Source organism: Micromys minutus (genome assembly GCF_963924665.1).
Source record: "Micromys minutus genome assembly, chromosome: 7".
In the NCBI taxonomy this organism is placed as follows: Eukaryota; Metazoa; Chordata; class Mammalia; order Rodentia; family Muridae; genus Micromys; species Micromys minutus.
In genome coordinates this window covers 51,799,968-51,822,039 of record NC_137976.1, presented here as the reverse complement: position 1 = coordinate 51,822,039, position 22,072 = coordinate 51,799,968, and the positions used below count along the sequence as shown (strand labels likewise).

Sequence of the window (22,072 nt, the reverse complement as noted above, 5' to 3'; positions counted from 1 at the left end):
TTTAATAAAAATAGCAACTATCATTTAATGTACATTCCTTTTAGATAGACTTAATGTAGCAGAATTCGGACACTCAGCTATCAATAGCACACACATTATCATAAGAAAGCATCCATCCCTGACTTGTACAGAAGCAGGGAGCGGCATAACATTTCTTTGTCTAGTGGCCACTATCTTAGAAGCATTTAGAACAGTCCAACCCAAATTAACTGTCCTTTTTGATGGTAGTAACTGTCTGTATTTCTGAAGATCATTGTATTATAAATCTGACAGCTCTGGATAGTGCCAGAGACTCCCAGGACCACTCCAGACTGTGATAAAGTAGTTCTCAAAGGCTCTGGAGAGCAAGTCTTATGAGCATACAAAACTTTGGCCATCATAGGAAAAAGCAAGCCAAATCTCAGGGCACTGGGTAAGGGAGGCTTCAGCCACTAACATTTAGGTCAGAATCTTCTCTTGCTTAATTAAAAGAAGTTTTTGTTTTTGTAATTGTTTGTATTGTCTCAGAATGTAGCCTGTGGTCAGCATACTAAAAACACTACTGTGCTTGCTTGTATCATTCTAACTTTTAAAATTCTGTTTCTATTTATTTATCCACAACTCATGTGTGGGGTTGAGGGAACAACTTGTGGAAGACACATATGGGATCTGGGATCGAACTCAAGTCTTATGACTTGGCAGCAGCCATCATTACCCACAGAGCCATCCTTCTTCTCCTGAATGTATTCTCTTTATGTGTAGGCTCACCCCAAACTTTCTGACTCTTTCACATTCTCACATACGGGCATCACTTTGCATCATACCTAGCATCATTTCGGTTTGTACATACATGTTATCCCAGATGCTACAAATGCTTTCATCGTTTCCCCTGCATTATGAGCATTTTCTACACTCTGCTTAACCATCTCATGTCTTCTAAGCTTTTTCTGTTTACCATGAACTGCGAGCCTATTTGGAGTCTTTTTCTTACAGAGCCTACTTCTGGGACTCAAGTTTCTTGTTTAATAAGTGAGCTCAATAGGTGAGAAGAGAAATACCTGTGGAAAGAAGCAACGACTGACAGTTGTTTTGGTCTCCTATGAACCAAAACTTCATAGACTTAAGTAACAGCTTCAAAAACACCTGGCAACATCTGTTCTTTGAACAACACTTTAAAAAAGATCTATCTATATTTTACCAAGACCATTATAAACATGTAATGGTGGCACTATTTTAACTAGAGAACTTTTCAGGGAAGGCCATGAGTTGTTTCTAAATATCTTGGCAAGACATATTTAAACATGTGGTTGTAAATGTTCACATGGTAGTCATTTTTTATTACAGGCACAAAGTATAAAGACATTGACGAAAGGGCAAAATATAGTGATATAGTTCTGCCCAATAGTATAGAAGAACTCAACACCTACCTTTAGGGTGATTTAGTGCTAATGCTGGTATTAATCATTAATTATGTATAATAGCAATTACTTATGCTTTTTAATAATATTAGGATATAGTATCAAATGTCACACACCAAAATAACAACAAAGAATATGCAAGAATGCTACCAGCATGAAATGAAGGAAATACTTTGTCATGTCTTCCTAGGAAGGGTTAAGCCAGCACTGCTTTACTAGTTTGGTTTCATATATAATAAATGATAGTTATAGCTATAGGCTTTTTTTAAGTTTACAGATTTAGTTCACAGTCTTTCTTTCATTTGACCCTACAGTCAACCCTGTTATATTGCTCAGTATTGAAATTATCCATTACTCCCACTATCAAGTCAAGAAGACAGAGTATCAGAGAGATTGTAAAGTGTGATATTAATTTGTTCATTGAAGATTCAAATGCAAACATGAGTCAAATTTGTAACATTGTAAACTAGTTTCAGAACAGGGTGTGATGAGAGTCTCCCAGTGCTTAATTGAACACACTGTGCTGGATTTTCCTACTCTGACATCCATCCTGGAAACTCCTACACCATGTAGCAAAACACTTTCATGGCATTTTCAGAAGCAAAATGCCAAGCTGGATAGAAGTTTGATGTTACACAAGATGGCATTTATGTGTTGCTTGTATATTTGTATTCTTCTTGTTGACTCTTGGGATCATATTTACTAAAGTTAAATGCTGCTCCAGAAGCATCCCATATGCTCCTGGACCCAATTCTTTTATACTTCCATGTGCAAGTGATACAGTTCATTTTCTCTGTCTGTGTCTAAGAAAGCGTAGACATGAAGGAGCTGAAAACGTGTTTTCCTTGCTTTGTTTTGATAGTGCCTTACCATATTACCAAGCTGGTACAGAACTTACGATGCTCTTGCCTCAGCTCCTGAGTCCTGCTAGACATATCTTTTACTACTCTCTACCCCAATAACATATATACCTTATCTTAACTTTGAATAGACAGAAATTCATGAGACCAGTTCTATTTGGAATGGTATTGAAGCTCAGTGGCAGAGCACTTGCCAAGTATGTGCCAAGGTTCAATCATTAGCACTGGTGTTATGTTGTGGGCAGGAAGATCAGGAGTTCAAAGTCACCTTCCTAGACATGTACTCGACTTGGAGATATATGAGACCCAGTCTCAAAAAGAAAACAGAAATTATAACAATACAAGCATAGTATTTTATATTCCATACACATAAGTAAAACAAATGGAGATTATAAAAATGGGTCAGTGGACCACAGTTAAACCTATTCTGGAAGTAATTGTTTGTTTTCTTTTGGCCTATTGTCCCATTCATTAGGCGTCACACAAGGGTAAGAGTAATAGCAGGCAGGGGCATCAAGCCATTCACAGATAGTTTTAGATGGCTTCACAGGTTTGGGGTTATTTCAAAGCAACATTTACTGACAGAGAAGAATCAATAGCCATAAAAGCCCACTGGAGAAACTTACCCTCCTGATCACTTTTAACTTGGCAAAATTAAGATTCTCTGGTTTAAGTGATGGAAACTGTCTATTTTGATATAAGAAGGCAGTGATTAGTGGGGGTATTATGGGAGTTAACTAATAGATTCAAATAAAAGACAGAAAGTCCTTAACTTGGAAAGCAGAATTAACACATCTTTCTGGAGATCCAGAATTGCAGGAAGTAGGGAAACCAATATTCTCACGATGGTGGACCTTTGGTTGTATTTCTCAACTATTTCTGCTGAGCAAACAGCTCCAGCATTTGGAGGCATGAGCAAAGAGTTATCCTTTAGTTCTCCTGCATGTACCCTTCAGCTCACATAGGCTGTAGGCTGGATTTCACTATGAGGGGCTGCCCCTTACCTCACCAGATGTAGTGAATAAGAACCATGCACAGAATAATTCATTAAATTTAAAATTCAGGTAAGCAACAAATACATGCTCCACACAGCATTTGAAATCCAATTATCCTTAAGGGACATTTGTTTCCTATCTGAAAAGCATGTTTATTTATGACCATGCCTTATTTTTACTGGTTCTTTTAGTCACCCAGTCACCCCTCTCTTCACTAGGTGACCAAGAGGCTCAGCTGAGTATATTCTAAACACTGTAGCAAAGCCAGATGTTTCAATGAGTTCACCTGTGCTGGTAGCTCTCACAGCTATGTTTGCGAGCTAGATATTTCCACCCTGTGGGCAAAAGCACCAATATAGACCAGAGATGGAGATGTGTGGTACCTACTGTAGGAAGGCAGAGAGATGGAAAAGACATGAACACAGGAAGAAGTAGACTGGGCTATTAAGAGTTTGCCACTGTTTAAGCCAGTTATATCTTCTCTGGAGTCATTTCTCATTAAGAACCATGTTCTAAACAAGTCAAATCTAGATATCCCAGATGCTATATGTACACAGTTCATCCAAGGGAGAACAGACCAACTGAGCAAAATTCCTGTGTGTTTAGTGGTCTCCCCAAAGCAAACCTATGTGACATACCAGAAGAGGATCTGAGAAATAGCCCAGTCTAGCACATACTAAGAATATGTTTATTACTGAGTTGTATCCCATACCTACTCTTATTTTAGAGCAGGATTTTGTAAAGCATCCAAGGGTGGTTTTGAACTTGGTAGACAAAGCAGGGCATGGTTCTCCTGCCTTACATTATCAAATAGATGGGTTCCCAAGCCTGAGTACACAGGTTCACCTGAGACATTAAGTAGATTTCTTACCAGGGTGAAAGTATGCCAGTTCTGGGTCTAAAGAAGATAATAGTCCAAGGGGAAGGAGAAAAAGTAGAAGAGAAGTTATATTAAAAAACCTGGGGGCAATGATTGACTGATACTATAGTATTGTGAGTGATGCTGGTTCATCACACAACTTAATGTATTTAGATTTACCCAAATATTAGAATTATTTTTAAAACCAACATTAACTTTGCAGTGAGTAGCTAAAATGTACATTGCTTTAACGAGGAATTTATTCATTTATCCACTGATCTATCATATCATATCATATCATATCTATCTATTTTTCTATTTCAATAAAAGAATGTCATCAATAAAATGTTTTCATTTTTAACTTACCTCATAATAATGGTACCCAATTGGACCTCACAGTCATGGAGTATGTAAAAGATTAATGGCATGTTTTTAAATATTTTGGTGAAATTAATTATCATGGTAATGTTTACAGTTGCACGATTTTCAGAATGACTAGACTAGCTAGTTTATAGCACTTGGTGAGAGAAGTGTGAAAACCAAAATAGTTGTTGCACTTTACAATTTTTACCTAGTGACATTGGGAAAATTAGTTGAAATTTAAGGTATAAAAAAACACACTTGCTCACATCGTAAATAAATTTGTAGATGCTTTAAATAGTTCAGTATAAAAATAAATATTTGAAAGAAAAATTTGTGTGAAGCACATAATTGATCATATATTTTAAAAGTATTTTATATATATATATATATATATATATATATATATATATATATATATATATATATATATACATACAAGATAGAAGAGACAATAAAAAACTTTATACATATAAAGTCATGGAATGTTAAACTTCTTCAGAGAAAAATAATGACAAACAAAATTAAGAGTCAGAAAATAAATTGGAGAAAATTGAAACAAGACATCAAAAGGTCAGTACTTTTCAGCCTAAGTAGCTCCCATTAGTCACTAAGAAAACAAAATAATACAGACAAATTGGAGGTATCACTGAAACTGAATAGGTTGAGAACATTAAACAAATGGATTATGGTGTTGTATGTAGGAAAAGATAATAAATCTCACTAATATCTCATGGAAAAGGGTTGTGAGGTAATGGTCCCCAAAGAAAACAAACCATTCAGACTGACAAAATGACTCAAAGATTGAGCATAAATCAATGTTCCAGTGACTTTGAAAATTAATTTGTATTTGCTAGTACAAATAAGTTTATCATGTTGAACTGTGCTTCCTAGCTAGTCATACTTACTGAGGTTTAAGAAAAAGTGAAAATACAATGTTTCATCACTTTTATAAAAATAGATGTGACCTGGAGGAAAAATCATCTCAGAAAATACACAAAGTATTATTTTTGGTTTGTTTTCATTAGTTATGTGATATTTTTCACCCATTGCATCTTCTCTGTCCACAATGTGAAGCAGCAGTAATAATTTGATACATATTTTACTTTCTAGAACTTTTATACAGTTTTTAGGAGGAAATAAAATTAACCCTTTGAATTGTCACCTTGTTACTGGTTCTAAATTTAAATCTTATGGGCTTCTAAAGAATTTCAGAACAAGCTAGTAAATCATCTGATTAGGAAAGTCATGTCTCTATATGACTTCTCCTAGGAAAAGAACAAAAGCAAGATTTAGAAAATCTGTGACTGAGAAAATATGGGACACCAAGTTCTTCTAGAAAGAAGAACTTTTTAAGTTCCAATCTGCCATGGAGAATTGGTTTTTTGATCATGAAAAGACAATAATGTCAGGCAGCCATGGAAGTAACACTGTAACCTTGGGATTGGGAAGCCTTAGACAGAGAACATAGTGAAATCCTTTAAACAAGCAAAAGAGCCCTCCTAAATATGAAAACCAACAGTCAAAGCTGTTAATGGTGAACCAGATGTCAAGAGAAGCAGCTAGAGAAATGATACCAAAGGTCACATTTTGATGGGCAAAAGAGATGCATGGTCTTTTCTGTCAAAATATCAGTGAGACATGATTTGAGTCTTAAGATTGGCTGTGGAATTGAAGTTTTTTTTGTTTTGCTGAACACTGATTAAGCATCTATCATATTCCATGTACCAGGGCCCAGTAGGTAAGAAAACCTTCTTCCTAGCTTTTAAAATGCCTAAGGTTACCAGTTAGGATTTTGTGTTCTGTTGGAGAAGCAGTGTTGTAGCTCTGGCCGATTCTGTGAGAACCCAACAGGACTTTATGAGCAGGGTAGGTATAGACAGAGTTGGAATAAATGTCAGAAGACGGCCTCACCAGATGAAAGAAGCCCAAGAAGATGAGACCTACCCCACTCCGGACATAAAAACAAACAAAACAAAACAAACAAGATCGCTCAGTGCAGAAGTATCAGGGTGCCTATTCCAAGAACCAAAAGTTGTTTAAATCTGGCCTCTAGTTTGGAAAATGCAGTGCAAAGGGAGAAGGAAATGAAGTCGGAGAGATGAGCAAGAAGCAATCAGCATGAGCTCTGCGCTACAGTAAGACACTGCGAACTAATCTTGAAGGCAATATCAGTGAAGTGATATTGTGTTCACTTACAGTTTGTAAACTTTTTGCTGTACTGTGGAACATTCAGGGTGGTCAGCATGGGGAGAAAAAGGGTAATTTATTTCATTTTCAATGAGTCAAGTTTTAATTCATTTTCAATGAGTCAAGTTTTAATTCATTTTCAATGAGTCAAGCCCCTCACCCCCAAAAGAAAGACAAGAAGAAGAAAAAGAATGAAGGGAAATGGAGGAAGAAAATGTTGGTGACTAAAATAAGGCTGAGTGGGGTAAGTCAAGGGAGTAATGTAGAAATGAGAGATAGTTACAACATGGAGTCGATTCCATATGGGGCAATGAAAGATAGTACTGTCTAAAGAGATAATTGGAGGGTTTTGGTGTGTTGGTTGGCTTGAGTTTGCCCAATTACCTCTTTTATGCTTAAAAAACCCACACAGCATGTCTTTGCATAATGACAACGTTCACTAAGATGATAAAGCACAAGTATTTCATGAGAAAGTAGATGGAGCTATAACTTATTTGTGAGACATGTGATGGGGATGGGAACTAGTCAAAAATGTGGACATAAAAATGTTAGTGGAAATCTGCATTAGAGTTGATTACCTTCTGATGTGAAGTCAATCAACGATGTGACTTTAGCATCTAAAGGGACAAAGTAGGTAAGATTGGTCAAATGGACAACCTGACAGGACAAATAGGAAATCATTCAAACCCTTAGAGACAGGCATTTAATAAGATGATCCCCAAAATTAATGTGATCAGAAGTGCAGGAAAAAAGATTAGTGTTTTGGAAACCAAAAATAGATAATTCTGGAAGAAAGAGACTAGTATCAATAAATTAAATATTTCAGGGAAAAACAGTAATACAATTAAAAACATGGGCTTTGGATAGCTTCACTGGAGAGGTTTGTTTGTTTGTTTGGGTTGTTTTTTAATATATAAAAATGTTCAACATATTTAAGGAAGAAATTTGATGAGGGTGATGATGTGGCTTTGTACAACTCCTAAAGAAATTGAGATGCTGAGTTAGAAAGTAGGTAAGAGTGATTTCTTTGGAGGGTAAAATCTTACATCACATGCATACTCTTATAGGAAGCTCCTGATGTAAATCAATAAGGTGAGACCCACAGGAAGTGACTCGAATACAAGCATAATGCAGCAATACAATAGGATCTATTTCTCAGTGTTCTGTACTAACACTGAAGCATCCTCATCCCTGGTGTCCCAGACCTGAGCTGACTCACCGTAATCATGACGATCAGTATGATATGATGACTAGGAAATAACCCTGGTCATTTGCTGTTAAATTTACATTTTAGTTTACATGGTTAACATGACAACTTAGTGCAAAGTCCTTAATATAGATTCATATATATGTATATGGTATATATGGTATATGAGACTTATTTTAAATATGATAACACATTATTTTATTATGAGTAATATTATCTGGCAGTAATACTCCTAATAACGGACTTCTCGTTTTTAAGTTTGCATGCTTTCGTATGACAAACTGGATTGCCCCACATTTGGTTGAAAAACGTTTACATATATGTCTTACATTGTGTTGAAATTCAGATGTAATTGCAATGAGAGTTTAACTGGTTTCTTTAACTGCTACAGCACTTCCTATTACAAGCTTGGGGTAATTGAGGAAGTGCTAAAAGCAGTTACATTTTGCTCATTTGTATACTGTCATTGATTATTTGTAATGTACTTGGGGGCATTCAGAACACTAGTTTCCTCAAATAAAAACTTAAAACTATGCATATTAAACAAGAAAACAATTAAGCACCGAGGAACTCCGAGATGTCAGGCCAGCTGTAATTCTTGATCAGATCACTTGTGACAAGCTATTATTCTTCTCTGCTCCTCACAATCTTACTTATAAATTGGGTATGACCTTCCAGGTTCTTGTCCTAAGTGTCTAGATTTCGAGTTATTGAATAGATCAAAGAAAAGAATCCTTAATCCCAGAAGCTAACAGAGAAAGAGGAACTCATGCGAGGCTGTTAAAGATGGGAATCAACTGTGGTCTACCGCCAGAGGGTTCAATTCCAAATCATCGCTTTTTATCCAGAGGCCATATAGTATGTCTTTGTCCGAGGCACACTAAAGTCATGATGGCGCTCCATCAGCTTTCTTCTTGTGACACACAGAATCACCCGGGTGCTGCTTTCCTAAGTACCATCGGTGTCTCTCTCAACACTGTTGTGCAGTTGTTCCTTTAAGCAGAAAATGTTCCAGCTGGGCAGGAACACAGGGTCTGTGATGGGTAGGAGGAGTGGCAAGGAACAAGGCTCTTTGATTACTGAGCTCCGTCATCCTGTCTTGTCCTCCTCCCTCAGAAGTACTCTTTCACAGCTACCATAGAGGCAGCCGAGTTTAAAAAGAGAAGAAAAAAAGAGAGTCACCGTCCACCCTAAGCCTCACTATTTGTAATCAATGTGTGGTCCCGGTGATAAAATCTGTGAGTAATTTACTTCCCACACTCCCCAGCGAAGCCCACCAGAGTGAAATCTAACATTGCCACCCTGGACGCTAATGAAGAAGACCAGGCGGCAGTACTGTTTGCCTTTGGGGACTCATTTTTCACATCACCAAAAAGTAATTTCTGTCCTTTTCGGCCATCTGGTTGACTGGATTGTGAAGATGAAATTCTGTTCAAGGAGTGTTTTAAGACTGGAGTCTGCTGGGATTCACATTCCTTTTCTGCTTTCATTACTTGCATCTGTGTGTGGGTTGTTTACCTATAGATAAAACCCTCACAGGACACCAGATCTTTATTATATAGAATGGTATTTCTAAAGTATTCTATACATCGTGGTAGATATATGTTTACTTAAGGTTAACTTATTCAGTTTTTAGGAGTACTGTTAATGGTAGCATTAAAAATAAAAGCTATGGTATGGTTATAATGTCTATTTACTTAACACAATACCTATTGATTTAGTTTATATCATCCAACTTATACTATATGTAGGATATAGTGTATGTAGAAGTTTATATGTAGAAAATTTCTATTTTATTATCTTATTCATATTATATGTGAGTGCCTCATTAATATAGCACAATGTTCTGATCTTCTATTAAGTGTCAGTTGTTCCTTTCTTCACATTTGGAGGTTGTGTTATATTTGTCCTTATCCATAAATAATGCATTCAAGGGATCCTGATAAGATTATTTAATGTAAAATTGTTAAGAATGTGCAAATCTTTTAATTTGTCCTGACCAGAAAGGATCTAATACAATTTCATTATACACATCTTAAATACTTCCCACAGTACTCAGATGGCCAGAGTATGAGGTATGTTCCCCTTATAGATGCTGAAGGACCTGTAGGGCAATTTGGAACACAAGTGTAGGAATTAAAAGTACCCTGACTACATAGAAGGAAATTTCAACGTTACTAATAACATCTGAAATGTACCAACGTTGCTTTATAGCTCATTGCTTCCATTTGCTTTTGCTTTCATGATTATGATTATATATTTTATTTCCTTCCATCTACAGTTCCACCAAAGATCTCCAACATCTCCTCAGATGTCACTGTGAATGAGGGCAGCAATGTAACCCTGGTCTGCATGGCTAATGGGCGCCCTGAACCTGTAATCACCTGGAGACACCTTACACCACTTGGTAAGCAAATGGCTACCTTATAAGATAACATATAATAGCTAAAATTCTATTGGATCAAAGCAAATGTGCATTCTTTTTATTGAAACTCAGAAAAACTGCAGTATTAATGTTTTGTAGACTTTCCATATTTTGCCTGATGAGTTCATCTCTTTAAGTAACTTAGTAATCTATCATCCATCTATCTATCTGTCTGTCATCTATCTATCAATCTATCATCTATCATCTATCTACCCTATATATAAATAAAGGATACATAAAATTGTCATTCACAGTAGATGAACCCTCAAAAAACACCAATTATAAGAACATTAAATAATACATATACACACATACACACACACATACAATGTATGTAACAGTAACCATCAAAGAAAAAAGAGGCATGGGGTATGGGAGGGAATGAAGAGAGGAATGAAAGGAGGAAAATTGATATAATTTATATCAATTAAGACATATTTAAAAATAAAGTACAAAAAGAAAACACATTTATAAAATATATAGCACTTTCATGGTTCAGTGTCTTTGGGAAAATGTTTTATATATACTATTTTACATCAATTTTAAAAGTCACTTTCGATCATAGTTTCTTTTGTGATAGCACTATGTGAAGAAATTAGGAACAAAAATATCTCTGCTTCCTAAGTCCGGACTTGGCTTCTACATTTGTGATTGTTGCCAGGAACAACGCAGGCTATGGAAGTATATGATTGAATCCATATAATGACACCAATTTAGTAAAATTCATAACAAAACTTTCTTAAAATGTCTTCTGTGCCCTTCTTGTTCCCATTTGTACTACCCTCATCTTTACTAGGTCCCAAGGCCCTCATGGTTTCTGAACACAATTAAGCACTTTTCCTGATGATTTGGAATTAATTAGTTCCATTTTCCTCTTCTATTCAAATTATGTTTTTTTCTGTACAAAACTATGTGTTTTCAAATACCACAATTCATATGTAATATACCTGCTCTTTAATTATTCCAAAAAATATCTACCAAGTCAATTATAAGTCAACTGTAGTTAGATTATTCTTAGAAAATAACTTATTTTAGTAAAGAGTCTCACCTTTTAACTGGCTTATGTGTGATAGTCCTTTATACTTAATTTCTCTATAAAAATGTCTAGACACTTAATTTCCAAGGTAACTGATTTTGGAATGAACATGTATAAAACTAACTGTACAATTAGATTCATCCTGAGCCCATGCTAATGTTTGATTGCAGTGTTTCTAAATAATTCATTTTTGTAGAAAGGTAATAGGGTACCACCATTTGACATCATAGTCTGAAATTAGTTCCCAGAAAAAATTGTTTAAACAAATAGCCTTTTAGAGACTTCTATTCTCTTAAGGAAATGTTATTCAAACCTCATCTTTATCATGTATATTTTCCATCATTTATTACCAATATTTAAAAGCATCATAAAAGGTATTTTGAGGGTATCAACACTGAACACATTCCCTCACAGACTCACTCTGTGTCTCACATGGCAAGAACACACAGATAGTCATCTAGAACGTGGCATTTTGGAGTCTGCACATCTTTTTCTAGAAATCAATAAATTCTTCAGAGTACTTTCTTTTTGGAAAACTCACATTATACCCAACCTATTCTACCCGCCTGGTACTAAGTGTAACAACATTGTCTTCAGCTACTGGCAATTTAGCTTTAAAATACTGCCTTGTCAAAATATTTAAATACAGGCCATCTAAAACCATTCTGTTTACTATAATGTTATGGGAAATGTACTCAAACCCTTCCATAGTTTGACTTTGAAAGGTTTCTTTCTAAAACTTGCCTCTTTGTTTTCAGGATCTCTACTTGTCTTTTCTAAAGCAATGGTTTGTTTTATGCAAACAGATTCAGAAAACTTATATAAATTATCAAGAACCCTTCATTCCATTGACTGTTGGTAGACTTGCCACGCAATTTATGACCAATTTGTTAAGAACATAAATTATTATATATAAATTAGAGGTTCATATAAAATTGATTTTCAACATATCACTTAGGTGTTTATGACCTCAAATTCATATGCAAACCACACTCCTGTTTTCATGCAATTATTTTTAACTTGTCTCATCTTTTTGTAATCAGATTTAAATGAATACAAATATTTTACTAATCTTTTAATGTCATTCAAGGGTCAAGTAGTAGATTAAAAAATGAAAAATGTAGGATTAAAGGAAGGCATTCATGTTCGTGCTAAATCAATAAAGAGCCATATTAAAAGAAAGACACTCCTTTTATTGCAATTTTGAGTACGAAATAGTATTTTCAGGGCAAATTGTTCACTCCTGACTCCAAATATTCCTTTTTCCTCTTTTAATTTAGAAAAATTCTGAGATAGAGCCAAACCACTAAGATCTTTGCTAGTTTGTTGGCATGTTACTTGTGAGGATATCAAGTTTAACAAAAGTACTTAGTTTACAAAACCTAAAAAGACATTAATTTAGATTACAATGTATACACCTCTGCTTGAGACCAAGACACAAGCAATGGTTTACCAAAATTACATTTAGTTCATAGAGTTTTTTTTTTTTTTTTTTAATGAACTCTAAAGACCTTGGTTTCTGTGATGATTCAATTAAAAACAAAGAACAGGAGCCCAGTGATGTCTTGCATAGTAAAGGCAGTATTTCATGTACTTCTAGGACTCTGATTTCAAAACTAACTACAAAAATTTGATGTACTCAACAAGGATTCTCAAGACTTAAGCACCAGGCCTCAGCACATTATAGCCTGTGGGCCTGGACCACTCAAATACTCGCTGCCGGAGAGCAATAGTTATGGCGTTTCTTGAATAGTTACAAATAATCAAAGAAATCCTGAATTTTAAATACAAAACAAATATATGAACTTCAAATTTGAGTACAGGTTCATAAAGTTTTTGTGCAAACACTGCCCTGCTGAATTACTTGCATTTGATCTGTGGCTTCTTTTGATCTAGAGTAACATACTTTGGTAGCAGTAACAAAACTACTTAGTTCACAAAACCCAAAATACATTAATTTTTCCCTTAGATTACAATGCATGCACCTTTGTTGAAGACCATAGCCAGAGATACAAGCAAAGATTTACCAAAGTCATGCTTTGTCTATAGGGCTTTGTGTGTAACCTGTGTTAGGTTTCTTCTTTGTTCCTCTATATGTTGGCTTTCTCCCTGGATCAAATTGTGTACTTGTACACTCAGAAAAGCTTCTTCCTGTATTTGCACACTCTATAACAAACCACTATTCTTCGTACAATGGGCATATAATACTCCCCAAGCTTGCTCCTTCGTCTCTCACACAAGGCTCAAATAACCAACTAATCACTTGACCAAACACACTTTCCTTCACACCGACAGGAGTGAGAACTTAATTCCTCTTTTAGAGAGAGAGAGAGAGAGAGAGAGAGAGAGAGAGAGAGAGAGAGAGAGAGAGAGAGAGAGTGTGTGTGTGTTTTGAAATTTTGGAAAAGAAATCATCTTTTCAGCCCATCCAGTGCCACCATTTTTTGAGACATCTGAGAGATTTGATAGCAGTGGGCCAGCTGAGCTGCTTGCAAAGCATTGCCATGTGATAGTGAAAATCCAGCTACCTTTGTTCAATTATTAATTGTGCCTTTCACAGTACAGACTGGGACTGCCTTCCAGAGGAAGTGTACCTGTGATTAGGTAGACTTCACTGGGAACATAGAGACCTGAAAAGAGAAAACACCATACAGGGAATCACAAATGTATGATTACTCATCATTTGATGCCATAAAAAGGAAGCTAAGAAGAAAAAAAAATGAATGATGTACTTTTTGAAAAGAATATTATCTCAATTCATTTCCTGCGCTTAAATGTTCTGATTAGATTATTTTGTTTCTCCTTCTTTTGATCCTCTCCCCCCTAGTATACGGCAGACATTCTTAAAGAAGCACACTGGAAGTATCGTGAACTTTCTCTGTATTCAAAATCAACACACTTCACTTGAAAAAGAGACCAATCTTAGAATCCTGAATTGTTAAACGGACCTCATTTTTCAGTTATATCATTGAAATGAGTGTCACATATGTGGTTATTAAATGTGACCTATTTTCCCTCTTAATTAAGTTAGATGTTCATGGCCCTGTGGTCACTAGAGATTACTGCACCATAACATATATTCTGTACCGCACTTTTGTTTTCCCTTCTTGATCAGTACTGGGCTTATCATGACTGTCGAGTGGCCCTGCTTCTAGCTCTGAGCTGTCATGAGGAAACCTTTCTCTCCAATGTGTCTCCTGTGGTGTCAGGGTTGCCTGCTTGAGTTTGCAGAAAGAGCTGATGTGCCTTCTGTTTCTACAAAGCTTTTCTCCCCAGAAATTTCAAAAAGTATTCTGAGGATTTCATCCCATAGGCTGAGATCAGCTCAGGATATACTATGGAATTTTTCTGACCAGCTAGAAGCAAAGTTTGACACCAGTGAAGACAATGGAAATCTTAAGAAATGTTTTGCCACACGGCTTTGGAAGGAACATAAAACATTAAACGCAAGTCATTACTAAAGACAAACACCAGACATACATATTCCTAGTACTACCCTTTTGAGATGTTATGTTAATGACCTCATATTTAGCATAGAGAATAGATATGATTTCTGGTTTAGATGTTACAGAACTGTTTCTCTGTATCTTCATCCTAGGGATGTACCCAGGGTGCACTAAATGGGTAACACACAGGTGTGGAAGAGTCAAATCTGCAAACTTTCTGGGTAAAGCCTGTTAGCTGCACACTGACCACTCACAGCAGAATAGGGATACCACATGGTGTGCAAAGTGCTTTTAAGCCTTGCATTATTTTTAATTAATATTTCTATATTTTCTTTTAAAAAAGTGTGTGTGGGAGGGTTCAGTGTCTAACTAAATTATTGGTTTCCGGTTTTATCTTCCGTTAAGAATTGTGTTCAGATTCATCTTGCTCACTCACACACAACTTGCTCATTTGGTCAAAATTATTTCTAGAGTGCTCACTCTGTAAAAAAAGGGGGAAAAAAAGACACATTGAAGTGTAAGACAGAAGACATGGTCCCTGAACAAATGAACCTCATAGTTCAACAAGAGAATAGAGCATTAAACTAATAATTGCATGAATAACACTTTAATTAGATTCAGACATTGTAAAAGAAAATTATGGCATTCAATAAGACCATAAAACAGGGCCATATAGCAAAATCTGCAGAGCCAGCAAAGCTGGCCTGAGGGAATATTATGCTGAGATTTCATAAATGAATACTACCTGTCTGAGAAAACAGATGAAGAAAGACTATCCTAGCCACACAGCACAGTGCTTCCAAACCTTGGCATGGCAGTGCCTGCACGAATTTTGATGACGATCTGTGTGTGAAACCATGGTGTTAACAGTGTCTGGTCACACTATTTTTCATGCTTATATCCCTTGATCTGAAGACACTCAATTTGAACATGCTTCTCAATATTCTGTTTCTGACTCTAAAAAGCAGGAAGAAAATAAAGAAATAAAAAAACATAAGTTTTCAAACCTTTAATTGTAAGCATGCCATCAAGCAGCAATTGTATATACTAATTACATAAAAACATACATGATCACATGCACACAATCAAACACACATACACCCAGAAGGGGAAATTAGCAAAAATAGATGATTGATAGGTCTAGATAAACACATTGTGTTTATGTGCTGGTATATACTTAACTCTTATTCCCAGGAAATCATCCCAAACTCATGTCATTCAGAAGCATAAGGGCCAGAGGTTTGGCATTAAGAACTGGTCATAGGGTCAGGGATATGGTTTGTTGTGCAATGGTGTGTACAACCAAACCTGATGGCCTAAAATGATTTGTGCTATCCACACAATGGAGGAAGACAGAGCAGACCCTGGCAGGGTTTATTTGATTTCCATGTCCACCCCTACCCAAAATGCTAAATGCATAGTGTAATCTTTTTGAAGTATTCATAGTAAGGTAAACACTCTGCGAGTTAAAATGACATAGTGATCCTACCTCCTTTTTCTCTTCTTGCCAGAGCAAGGATTAATTTTGGATACTTCTTTGACTACCTTGCTAGTAACTGAATCATTTCATCTTTTGTGATATCACTGTCATAATATGGTCTAACCAATATTTTGTTTCCCCAGTATTCAATACTTTGCTCATTGGATTCCAACTACTATTTCTCAATAAAAAAATGTCCAAATTAATATTCCTCTTGATTAACAATATCCCAGGGCCTTTAGAACAAAATTCAAATCACTTAGCAAGGTTTTAAAGCCCTTATCCAATTCATGATTGTACCTCTGAATTACAAATAATTCAAATTTATGCAGCAGATTACATGACTTACAGGTGAGAACATTCACTGTTCAGAGTTCAGTTTTCTCCCTACACAAGTGCTCACTCCACGTTCTTCAACCTTTGCCAGCACGAATTGGAAACATTTCAACATGACTCTTCATCCAAGAACGTAGTATTATACAAGACATAAGACTTCATCTCTTTGGTTATTCTTTCTTTAGCTTGTAGGACTTTTTTTGATTAGCATGTGCATGTGTGCCTGTCCACATGCCATGGCATTCCTGTGAAGGTCAGAGAACAGTTTGTGGGAGTCATTTCTCTCTTTCTACAAGAGTTCTGGCCATCACACTCATAGTAGCAATAGCCTTTACCTGCCAGCCATCCCATCAAAGCTCCATTGTAAGACCTTGGAAAGTTTGTGAGCTATCCATTATCTCTGGATCGGGTCTCGAGACACTAGTCAACGGCCCAAGTGACTAACGCACAGGAGGACACAGAGTAAACTGCAAATTTTATTCAGGAACTGCAAAACTACCCAAACTGAAAATTACATTAAGTTCTTGCTGAAATGATTTTTGGAAATTTCATGTATGTTCTCTGCCTACATTCTATTTGCATTCTTTTTGCCTCGAGTCACCCATGTACATGAATATGTCTGACTTGCATCTTTACACCATTGGCTAGGAAAGATGCTCTGAAGTGAATACCCTTTGATATTATTATTATTATTATTATTATTATTATTATTATTATTATTGTAGTAGTAGTAGTAGTAGTATAGATTTGCTTATTTTTTTCAATGCATATGAGCACACTGTCACTCTCTTCAGACACACCAAGAGAGGGCATTGGATCTCATTACAGATGTTTTTGAGCCACTATGTGGTTGCTGGGAATTGAACCCAGGACCTCTAGAAGAGCAGTCAGTGCTCTTAACTGCTGAGTCATCTCTCTGCCTCACAGTCGTGATATGATTTAACACACTTTTATGATCAGTGATTGTTGTTTTACTTCTCAGCAATTATCTAGGTCAGTAATTGTCTCAAATGCTCTCTTGCATTTTCACTTTCTGCCCCCCCCCCTACACACACACAAAGCAGCTTTGCATCCTCATGTCACATTATGATACAGGGCTCAATAAATAAGTGCTCAATAAATATCTGTAGGGTGGGGAAGTGTTTGCTATGAGAGAGGTCAGATTCTTTGTTATTCTCTGCTTAGAGATTTAGTTTTGTTACACTATATCGATTGATCTTTAAAATACAGGTCCTTCCTTAACTTTTGGCACTGTGGCATATCTAACTCAAGTTTTTAATGCCTGAGAAAGGACATTTTCTTTTGTCAACAAAGATGTCAACACCATCACTCTGTTGAACTGAACTGGGTAGGGTGGAACAGGCTTTGAGGCCACAAACTTGCTGATGATCAAACTGACCTAGGGTAGAAAGAATTGCCTCCTCCTATTACTTAATCTCTTGTGAGGTCTAGGAGTCCTGTGGAAGTGAAGCTCCTCTCAATTGGTGATTATCAGGTGACAGGAATGATCATCCCAAACCCGGGAGTGCTAAAGCTGTAGGAGACGTGTGTGAAACTTTAATGTATTTGGAAAGTAGCTTGAGAAAATTATTAAAATGTGAATTTAGGTATAGTGGACTTGAGCTGGGCTTGAAAGCCATGTCTGTAGAATGAGCACAGCATGGAAGAGCTGCTTGAACATCATTTAAAACCTTGTGACAAAGGAGGACAAAGGGTACTGGGGTGTATAAAGAGGGTACTGAGGTGTATAAATAGCCCAGGAAAGGGGGCACCTAGTAAGGACACATACACAGGCAGAATAACTCAATATTGTTAAAACATCTCTTATCTTTAGCTTTTTGTTTCAAGCAAGACACTGGAGGGATGGTATATAAAAATATTTTAAAATGTACTTTTGAGAAATAGGATTATTTCTACCTATTAGAATTGGATGCCGGTCATTAGGCTTGACATCTCCTTGGAGCTTTGTAAAAAAAATGTAGAAACGAAATAGTATTGGGTCTCAGCACAGACCATCCCAATCTGAATCTGTGGCCTATCATAAGCCCCTGGTGGTTTGGATGAATATTTAACTTGGCAAAGCCCTGGGCTAGAGGGAAAGAATCTTCAAATTCAGAAAAAGCTGTTTCCTTAGCATCTAAACTGTAGAAGTTAACACCCTGTTCACACTTTCCTACTGGAAGACATCCCAACTGGATCTTCCCCTTTTCTTCCAAATTCATCACTACAGGGAAAAAGAAGAAGAAAGGCTATGGGGTATGATACTGTGTCACTTGATGTTTGTCACTGGGACTATTGTCCTCTAATGTTCTACTTGCTACATCAAACACTGCTGCTGAATATTACAGGGAAAAAATTAGGCTAGCGTATGAGGAAATGCAGTCTGAATGACAGTAGCCACTTTTCTCATCATCTTTTATAATAGCTTTATCTGCAAAATGTAGACAATAACGTGTGGCCTGCCTACCTCACACCACTGCTTGGAGGGGTCAAAAGGAATAATGAATATGAAAGGAGCCTGAAAAAACATGGAAGGTTCTCCACAGATGTAAAAGATCGAAAGGGAGTGTGATGTGGTGTGAAGGGGATAGAATTTGAATTCGGATAGTTTGAGATCAAATCTCTGCCACCCATAATTTACTTTCATGGCTGAAGGAAAGAACTTTAGCTGGCCTATGTCTCATCCACAAAATATGAACATCAGTTCACCTGTCAGTGTTCTTTAATTGCTCTAAGTGTGAGAATGCATGTCAAGGTGATTTATTAATGATAAATAAAGCATCACCCAACTACTTTCTATTATTACCATCATTGTAAATGTCCCAGAGTAAATTATAGACCTGAATTGCTGTGGTCAGCTGGTTAGATAGTAAGAATAACTGATCTCAACATCTTGGTTCACCTAGTTGATGACTTAAGGAATGAAACCAGAGTCCCCTCAGTATCTACAGAGGAATTCTTAACAGAACAGTCCCCACACCATCAACAGCAGCAGCAAGGAAGAACTTGTTAGATATATGTGTTATTAAAATTCATTCGAGATTTACCCATATCAGAAAGCCTGGGTGTGGAGCCCAACAATGTGGCCATTAATAGCTCTCCAGGTGTTTTCAGTCACAATGAACTTGGAAGAGCCTGCCTCTAAAGACAAGACATCTTTCTGATATAGTCAGAGTCATGAGCTGTCTCTATAAAGCACCGAGCTACCATAGTAACAGTTGTGATTCTTGTGTTTCAGTGACTGTGTTGGTGTGTGTATACACCTACATATATAAAACTACTTGATATGTAAATTCACTGTCATATTTCTATCACCTTAGATGAGGAGGTTTGGAAGAAACACTGTGTAAAATTTCCTACTTTGTCTTTTTCTATCTACATTCTAATGTTGTTTGAGGCTAACATATCACTTAAAATGGGCACACATTTCTGAAGTACTCATCATTCGCTTGGCATATTCATTTGCAAGTCTCTCAGTACACTAAAGCTACAATTCATCCCAATAAAGCTGAGAAATCTCAATAGGTAATTCAGATCCGGTCACATCTGCACAAAAAAGGCATGCCAGTAAAAGCAGCCTTTGTCATTTGAGATGTAGTGAGAAACAACCTCCTTTGAGGGAGACAGATGGACAGACAGACAGACAGACAAAGAAAGGAGAAGAGAAAAAGAAGTTTTTTGTCACTTCTTTGTGTGACACTAACCTGCCTTTCATCAACCAAGACAGAAATAGGGTAATTTTTTTCAGGTGGTCAACAATTTAAAAACATGAGAAGCCATGGGAAGTCACACCTTTGCTAAACTGTGACTTTATCTTCCGTGGAGTGAGGTGTTAAAGTCTGATGAAGGAAAGATTTTACAAAAAAAATTCTTTAATAAATCAATTTGCAAATATCAATGCAAATCAGATCTAATTCTTCAAGGTATTCTAATAATAAAAACTGAAATGTCAGTCTTTGAATGATGCCATTCTTTGTAAAACATATTTGTGTGTGTGTGTGTTGTGTGTGTGTGTGTGTGTGTATGTCTGTGTGTGTGTCTGTGTCTGTGTGTGTGTGTGTGTGTGTGTGTGTGTGTGTTCTGGCCACTAATGCTTTCAGCTGTTGGTAATACGTGGCAGAGAAAGTCAGGTAAGAAAATCATGAAAGTGACTTAGTCTTCAGAGAGCAATACAAGAGATGTTTATAAAAGCTCCACACTTCTTCACCTCCTAAAACAGGAAACCTGTTTGAAACTTCAAGACTGTTACATATTCTCAACTTTTAACTTATAGCAAATGTCATTCCAATGATGATGGACAAACTTAAGGACCTAGCAATCTGTCACTTAAGGTCAATTTCTATAGACAAAAAAGTATATGTGCGGGCAATTTAAGTCATTGGAATGTTAACCAGGTAACTTTGGGAGTCATCTGAGAGAAGGCAGAGTCACACTGTTACAATATGGGGAGAGTGGGGGAAAGAGAGAGAGAGAGAGAGAGAGAGAGAGAGAGAGAGTTTGCATTAAAATAATTAATTGTAGCAACTATGCTTACTTCTGTATACTAATTGACATAAACCACCTACTTAAAAGAAATGAAGTAAGCCCATTTATTTAAGAATGAAGTCACTCTAGCATTCTGCCATCTGGGGCTCCCTTAATAAAATAGTACAGAAACAGTGGAAATGCATGATCAATTGCCAACATGGTTGGATTTTGGTAGGAGTAATTTTGCTGGTTTGTCTTCTCTCTAGCAGCCTAATGACTGTTTTGTAACTTCAGAGACAGTAAACAAAGACTAAAGTCTGTGACTTCTCTTTTTAAAGGGCAGTAATTCCTCCACAAGGTCCTCACCTTCACCCTCATTCTGCTACAAAATTTCCTACTTAATTCTATCCCACTGAGCATTAGTGATTTAACATAGGGCCTTGGTGAGAACAATATTCAGCCCATGACAGATAACTGCTCTGGACTGCATGGTGGTAACCACTTCATCTTGTTCGTATGGCTCTTTCTGAGCTTGCTGTCCCACATTCACAATGTCATGTTTCCCTGGAACTGAATATATTCTGGGGACAAAGCTTCTCCTAAAGCTCAGATTAGTCTTAATGAGGAAACTAAATGAGAAAGGACTTACCACCCTTTGGCTTGTCGCCTTCCTGAGTCCAGCTGTCCTATCAATGAGACCAATCAAGAATAACTTCTCCATAATTTCAAAGAACCCAAAGCACATTGAATTATCCTTGCAACACACCAAGGCCAACGCTAAGGAAAATTTATGTTTTGCATGTGTGTAAATAGCTATAAGGTTCTGCTCTTGGCAGTGCTGATACTGATTACTGCAAGAGGAGATAATTCCCCTGGGAACATTTCATCAGCATTCTAAGCTCTCCACAGCAGGCTGACTCAGCTGCTGTGTGTCAGAGTAGATCTGCGGCTCGGCTGAGCCAGAGTGCAATGCCGCTAAGCCTTTGAGAACGTAGGTGAATCTCCACGGTGCTC

The 22,072-nt window shown here is 36.7% G+C and overlaps 1 protein-coding gene across 2 annotated transcripts in view; it reads left to right on the top strand.

The window, feature by feature from the left end:
* Positions 1 to 22,072, top strand: part of LSAMP (limbic system associated membrane protein) — a gene marked incomplete at both ends in the record, with an annotated part of 2,089,443 nt that overhangs the window by 1,860,921 nt on the left and 206,450 nt on the right. For both annotated transcript variants that reach the window (XM_080918681.1, XM_080918680.1), the window contains one exon: positions 10,150 to 10,275. In XM_080918681.1, the coding sequence (XP_080774807.1) occupies positions 10,150 to 10,275 (126 nt within the window). The remainder of the gene's footprint in view (positions 1 to 10,149; positions 10,276 to 22,072) is intronic.